The 7,500-nt window shown below is 40.3% G+C and overlaps 1 protein-coding gene across 1 annotated transcript in view; it reads left to right on the top strand.

Annotated features, from left to right (window-relative positions):
- The first annotated feature begins 1,450 nt into the window (after positions 1-1,450).
- Positions 1,451-7,500, top strand: part of LOC307270333 (ribosome-binding protein 1-like) — a 32,395-nt gene continuing 26,345 nt past the window's right edge. Inside the window, 5 exon segments of the mRNA XM_080054221.1 lie at positions 1,451-1,487; positions 4,536-4,730; positions 5,633-5,726; positions 6,328-6,518; positions 6,846-7,032. Coding sequence (XP_079910347.1) covers positions 4,581-4,730; positions 5,633-5,726; positions 6,328-6,518; positions 6,846-7,032 — 622 coding nt within the window. The 5' untranslated portion in view covers positions 1,451-1,487; positions 4,536-4,580.

Genomic DNA, 7,500 nt, shown 5'->3' with positions numbered 1-7,500 from the left:
CTCGACATTATGAAAAACAAATCTTCCTTATCTGATTTTTTTTTCTCTCCTGTCTGTGGCCCTAAAACTCTTCTGTACTTTAGTATGTAGTGTAGTAAAAAGACTAAAGCTCTTCTGTACTTTAGTATGTAGTGTAGTAAAAAGACTAAAAACTCTTCTGTACTTTAGTATGTAGTGTAGTAAAAAGAAAGAGTATGTGATTTGGAACACAGGGCGTTTTTATATATTACGGGAGCCAAAGCCATTTGGTTAATATTTGCACATCAGCGGTAGGGCCAGCGTTCATTAATTTAAAAAAGTGTACACACTAGTTATCAATACTTATAAAAAAAACATTAAAGACCTACTTCAGCGATGGAAATATGAAGGTGTATTGAACTCTGAGATCCTATGTAGTATAAATGTGCAAAAAGTTTAGAAATCGGTTCATCCTAGCCTGAGAAAAGGCAGAAAGAGTGTTTTATGGTCTCACTGTCTCACCCTACATTGTCCCATACGTGACATCACACATGGTAAAATGTAGGGTTAGGATTAACAGGACAGCTGGGCCAAGGGAAGACTGAGGGAAGCAGACAAAGCAATTGCATTTGGAAAGAGGGTCTATGCAGCTATCTCGAGAAAATAATTATATCATCATAAATCAGAACTAAATTATTGTGAGGAACCTGGAACCAAACGTTAAGACTAGAATATGTTTGTAAACCAAACTGTGGGCCCTGCTGCTGTAAACAACAACAGTGAAACAGTAACTTTTCAGGAAGCTTTCTAACTTCAAACAGTGTTCCAGGGATCACATTTTCCTGTGAGGAAAGTTTGCTTATTCAGTTATGAGAATAAACCTTAGAAAATGTTTCACTTCTCTGACACACACAAAGACAAAGTTACATAGTGCACTTTTAAAACATAAGTGTATTTGCTTTCACTGTGCGTGTGTGTGTGTGTGTGTGTTTGCCTGTGTGTGTGTGTGTGTGTGTCTAAATAACTGATATTTTTCTTCAAGCTATAAAAGAAAAACAATCTTCAACTTGTAACAGCTGTAGTTTTAGAGGACTGCATTTCCCAGGAGTCCGTGTGTGTGTTTGTAACATAGGTTTGTAAGTGTGTGTGTGTGTGTGTGTGTGTGTGTGTGTGTGTGTGTGTGTGTGTGTGTGTGTGTGTGTGTGTGTGTGTGTGTGTGTGTGTGTGTGTGTGTGTGTGTGTGTGTGTGTGTGTGTGTGTGTGTGTGTGTGTGTGTGTGTGTGTGTGTGTGTGTGTGTGTGTGCGCGCGTGTGTTTTGTTTTCTGATAAAGGAATTTCCGGTACTCCAATTGGGCAGCGCTCTCTCGCTCCTCCCGCCTTTCTCTAATCTGATTGGTTCAAACGCCTCTGACTGACGTCTCATTCTGACCAATGAATACCCTCGCTGTCTCCGGGGGGGCGGGGTTTAAGCTCCAGTGCAGAGAAAGTGCCACGACTCTTTTCTGTAGCCTGAAGAGACTCCGCTAAAGGTGAGACAAACTAACCAACTCCTTTACACACTTTAAAAACTTATTCAACGCCATTTATAGTCCCTTAAACGTGTTGAAAACTATTTTAAATCTGCTGCAGACGCTTAAATGTATCGTTTACTATGTAGAAAGTTAGAAAAATCTCGGGTTTTTGACTCAGAATAGGTAAAAAAAAAAAAAAGTGAAAAAAGTTAATGTGTAGAACTCCTATCCACATAACTTCATATTTTCTGTTTTTATGACATCATAAAGTACCGCGTCACAGTGCGTTCTTATTCGCTGACATATCAATCATCTGTTCGTGTTCTGAATAATCCTAGAAATTAATTAATTTTGATTCAGGCTATGACGTGATTTATAAACAGCGTCATTGCCGCATAGTGGGTTTTTTTTTTTAGCGCTGCGCTGTTAAATCAACGTGTCAGTCACACACACTCATTCATTGATTAATTAAGCGCAAAATTTCTGAGATGTGAACGAGCGCGGAGTGGGTTACATAACTTCTTAGACCACCGGGACAAAGGGTTAACTGTGTATGGACACGTCATACATTCTGTCAATACACGATCGATACGTTAAAATATGCTAAAAAAAAACTGTAACTCGTAATTTTTCTATATTTATTTCAATGTCTAGGCCTTCCTCATAGCCTATGTTGTTACTAGGTGGTTGAAGTGTTTTTGCGTTCACTATTTACAGAAGGACAGGGAACATAATGTACAGATAGAAGTTCAACTATTTTTTTAGTGAATTATTGAGTTATTTTTCTTTATATGTAAGAGGGATTTTACTGCATAGGACGTTATAACAATGTTAAAACCAACGTCAAGGTTTTTTTTAAATTTTTCACGATATTTTTTAGGTAATGTCTAGTAGTGTTGTGAAAATCAGGTTACATGAAGGAGGTGCTTGAGTAAAAGTACAAGGATGTCATCAGAGAATGGCTTTTGGATGGAAGATTATCACATTTTAAAATATGCCCCTGCGTTCCAAATCACATACTTTTCCTTTTTTACTACACTACATACTTAAAGTACAGAAGAGTTTTAGTCTTTTTACTACACTACATACTAAAGTACAGAAGAGTTTTAGTCTTTTTACTACACTACATACTTAAAGTACAGAAGAGTTTTAGTCTTTTTACTACACTACATACTAAAGTACAGAAGAGTTTTAGGGCCACAGACAGGAGAGAGAAGAAAATCAGATAAGGAAGTTTTTTTTATCATTATGTCGAGAAATGTCAAGAATAAAGATGAATACTCCAAAATGCTATTGGAGTTAGTGGGGGCATTTATGTATTTTCAGCATACTACAATTGACTTGCATGTATTGGGACATCCTAAATGTTTTTCTGGCATACTAAATAGTAGGGAAGTATGGGGATTGGAACGCAGGGTAAATTTGAGTAAAAGTCTAAAATTATCTGATATTAATTGTACTTTAAAGGTGTAGTCAGTGATTCTGGAGAACGCTTGTTGTCAAAATCAGTGAATATCTCCTCATGATCCACTACCTTTCTGTACTGTACACACACACACACACACACACACACACTCACTCACTCACTCACTCACTCACTCACTCACTCACTCACTCACTCACTCACTCACTCACTCACTCACTCACTCACTCACTCACTCACTCACTCACTCACTCTCTCTCACACTCACACACACACACACACACACACACACACACACACACACACACACACACACACACACACACACACACACACACACACACCTGATAAAAAAGTGGATGTATGTAGTGGATCATTAGGAGATAAAATGATTTTGACAACAAGCGTTCTCCAGAATCACTGACTGCACCTTTAACTGTGTATGAGGTTCAGATTGTATAGATTGAATCAGTGATGACACACACACACACACACACACACACACACACACACACACACACACACACACACACACACACACACACACACACACACAACCTTTGAGCCCCCCCCCCCCCCCCCACCATAGAGTCTCAGTCCTCTTCACAGCAGACCCGGGTTAGAGTATTTAAAATGTAATGAAATGACAAACTTTTTTTTTCTTCATGATGTCACTTAGGCTCAGTACATTTTTAATAAACTCATTTTCTCCATTTTCTCCCTTCCTGAAATGACATGGGCAAAAAAAAAAAAAAAAAAAAATCTATCTAAGTTTTTTTTGTCACTTTATGGGATCCTTATACACATAATAAATAAATAATTAAAAACTAACTCATTTCCTCCCTTCATTCCAGCCCTCCCCTAGCTATCCCTGACCCTGCCTCTCTGCCCCATCATGGACTCACATGCATTACAAGCTTCAAATAAAAAATAAATATATAAAAATAAATACACATTAAATGAAGATAAGACATAGACTTTAATTTACTTTCATGACAAAAAAAAAATAAAAAAAAATAATAATGATATTAATTAAAAAATATATACAGGCCTGTATATAAAAAAAATATATATATATAATTAAAAATAAAATTATTCATAATAAAACATACAGAAATATGGGATGCCCTTAGCTCAGTTGGTAGGGCGTCCCCCCCCATGGGCCTCGGCCAGCAGCGGACCCGGGTTCGATTCCAGCCCGCGGTCGTTCTCTGCATGTCACTCCCCTCTCTGCCCCATTTCAACTCTGTCTCTACACTGTCAATAAAGCATAAAAATGCCCAAAAAAAACATACAAATCTTAATAAAACCTATTTCTCTCCCTCCCCTCTAGCTATCCTATCCCTGAATTAATTAAACCAAACTATCTCATTCTCTCCCTTCCTCCCAGACCTGCCACCGAAAAATTATATATATTTCCTATTCCTATTTCAGTTTAAAAATTAATAATAAAAAAAATGATAATAAAAAAATTAATAATAAAACAATTAATAATACAAAAAATAACAATTAAAAAATTAATAAAAAAAAATAATAAAAAAAAGTATTCATTTTCTTCATGCTTCATACTAACCTGCTATCTCTCTCTCCAGCAAATAATAATGATAATAAAAAAACTAAATCATTTTCTCCCTCCCTTCCAGCCCTCCCCTAGCTATCCCTGACCCTGCCTCTCTGCCTGCCCCATCATGGATGTGTCGGACCCCCAGACCCTCAGTTTCATGGTCTTTGGCGGATTCATGCTGATATCTGCTGTGGGCATCGCGCTGGTGTCGACTCTCTCTATGAAGGAAACATCCTACGAAGAGGCTCTGGCCAAACAACGCAGCAAACAGGGGGTACGTGTGTGTGTAGGTGTGTGTGTGTGTGTGTGTGTGTGTGTGTGTGTGTGTGTGTGTGTGTGTGTGTGTGTGTGTGTGTGTGTGTGTGTGTGTGTGTGAGTGAGTTTTTTGTAAATGGACCAATGAAGACAGGTTGTTGGAGGGAGAAGAGTGGCAGTGAGAGTGTGGATGTGTGGAGGAAGACATAGAGCTGTAATGTCTGATGAAATACAGTAAGGGCAACACTGATAGACCCTGTTGTGAATCATGGTCTCTCATTGAGAGAGGCAGGGTTGAGAGTGCAACCCAATCTGCAAAAATCTAAAGTTGCATCTGTAATACGAATTTTCCAGCAAACAAACAGCTTAGAGTTGCCTTTCCTTACAGTAAATGACAACATTACAGGATAGATTTCTGTATTACAATTATAGAATATTTACACAGATAAATACTACATTTGGAAATGTTTTCCTTAAAATATACAAAATGTGTATCTATTGAAGCAAACTTCTGATTTTTATTTCTTTTTGTTTTCCTAAAAAAACTGGTATGTTATAAAATCAACAATTTCATGTGAAAGAATTTTATCCTTTCATCAAAGAAAATATTACGTAATTTGTGTGAAATAACTCAAATTATTCAAACTGTAAAGATTAAAAGTTTGTAATTTATGTCTTGGGGTTTGATGCTAGTGTTTGTACTCTGAGCAGGTTCTGAGTGACAGTGTGTGTTATCTCAATGAGGCTGGTTCATAGTGTTTGCTGCACTGAACCTGTTTTGCAGGTGAAGTGAACTGTTCAGCTCCAGTGAATGTTGGTAGTGCAGACTGTAGTTAGAGTTTTGCACATTGAGCTACAGTTGTGCCCACTGTGGTTTAGCAATCGAAAAAAACTGTAAACATTGCTTTCTCTCTCCAACAGGGAAACTCAGGGAGCCAGAGATCAGACAAGAAGAAACGGAACAAAGCCAAGAAGAAGGAAAAGACCTCCGAACCTGAAGCAGTCCAGGAGACTGGTGAGAGTGTGTGTATGTGTGTGTATGTGTGTGTATGTGTGTGTGTGTGTGAGTGTGTGTGTGTGTGTGTGTGTGTGTGAGTGTGTGTGTGTCTGTCTGTCTGTCTGTCTGTCTGTCTGTCTGTCTGTCTGTCTGTCTGTCTGTCTGTCTGTGTGTGTGTGTGTGTGTGTGTGTGTGTGTGTGTGTGTGAGTGTGTGTGTGTCTGTCTGTCTGTGAGTGAGTGTGTCTGTGAGTGAGTGTGTGTGTGTGTGTGTGTGTGAGTGTGTGTGTGTCTGTCTGTCTGTGAGTGAGTGTGTGTGTGTGTGTGTGTGTGTGTATAGTATGAAATAGAAATTATTGATACACTGTTTAATTTTTTAATAATATTTTTTATCTTAATGAAATATTTTTTATTATGGCACACAGTCACTCACACTCACACTCAAAGCCCCACACACACACACACACACACACTCTCTCTCTCTCTCTCTCTCTCTCTCTCTCTCTCTCTCTCACACACACACACACACACAGCCCCACACACACACACACACACTCAAAGCCCCCCCCACACACACACACACACAGGCCCATCTCTTAACCTTTGACCTTTTCCCCTCAGAGCCGGAGAGTGATGTCGTGACGTTTACCGAACCAGAATCTGAACCAGAACCAACCGCCGAGCCCGCCGCCGCCGTCCCCGTGGTTACCGAGGCCCCACCACCCGCTGAGGTCGCCGCCATGGTTACTGAGGCCGCACCCCCGACCGCACCGACACCGAAGGAGAAGAAGAAGAAGAAATCTGCCAAACAGGTGAAAGCTGTGACATTAACCGACTCTACCCCTGCTGTCCCGAATCTCATACTTTCTACTATATAGTTTGGTAGAAAAAAGATTTAGGATGGTTAGAAGTACCCGGATGTCGGGGGCGCCCTTAGCTCAGTTGGTAGGGCGAACTCCCTACCACTTCGCCACTGCCGCCCCTAACATGTCACTCCCCTCTCTGCCCCATTTCACCTCTGTCTCTCTGCACTATCAATAAAGCATATGGGCCCATGGGGGGGACGCCCTACCAACTGAGCTAAGGGCGCCTCCTTTGTAACATTGTTTTATCTAAATAAAGTTTTTATTATTATTCAGGTTGTCGAGGTTGTTGCTGCTGTGGAGACCGTTGCTAAGGAGGTGATTGTTGAAACTGTTGCTGAGGAAGTTGTCTTGGAGGCGGCCGTTCCCCCGGTTACCGCCGTTCCCCCGGTTACCGTCGTCGCTGAAGAACCCAAAGAAACAACGAGCAAGAAGAAGAAGAACAAAAACAAACCGGAACCAGGTGAGATATTAATGTTCTATATTGTAACACTAGGCAAGGCAAGTTTATTTCTATAGCACAATTCAAACACAAGGCCACTCAAAGTGCTTTACAGGGGCAAGATTAAAATACATAAAACACATTAGAAGACATTTAAAAGCGAATGAAAAAGTACAGGTTAAAATGGAAACAGAAAAGTCTTCAGACTCGATTTAAAAGAACTGAGGGTTGCAGCAGACCTCAAGTTCTCTGGGAGTTTGTTCCAGATATTTGGTGCATAAAAACTAAAAGCACTATTGTAAAGGCCTTTTCACACCGTCGCGTCTCCATTCATTTCAATGAGGGAAGGGCAACAGAGGGGAGGCGGTAGGACCAAGCCCCAACCACAGCGAGTTTGGGGCGCCCTTAGCTCAGTTGGTAGGGCGTCCCCCCCCCCCATGGGTCTCGGCCAGCAGCGGACCCGGGTTCAATTCCAGCCTGCGGTCGTTC

Source organism: Ammodytes marinus (genome assembly GCF_949987685.1).
Source record: "Ammodytes marinus genome assembly, contig: scaffold_50, whole genome shotgun sequence".
Classification (NCBI taxonomy): Eukaryota; Metazoa; Chordata; class Actinopteri; order Uranoscopiformes; family Ammodytidae; genus Ammodytes; species Ammodytes marinus.
The sequence above is the reverse complement of the archived record's forward strand: the minus strand, read 5'-3'. Positions and strand labels throughout refer to the sequence as shown.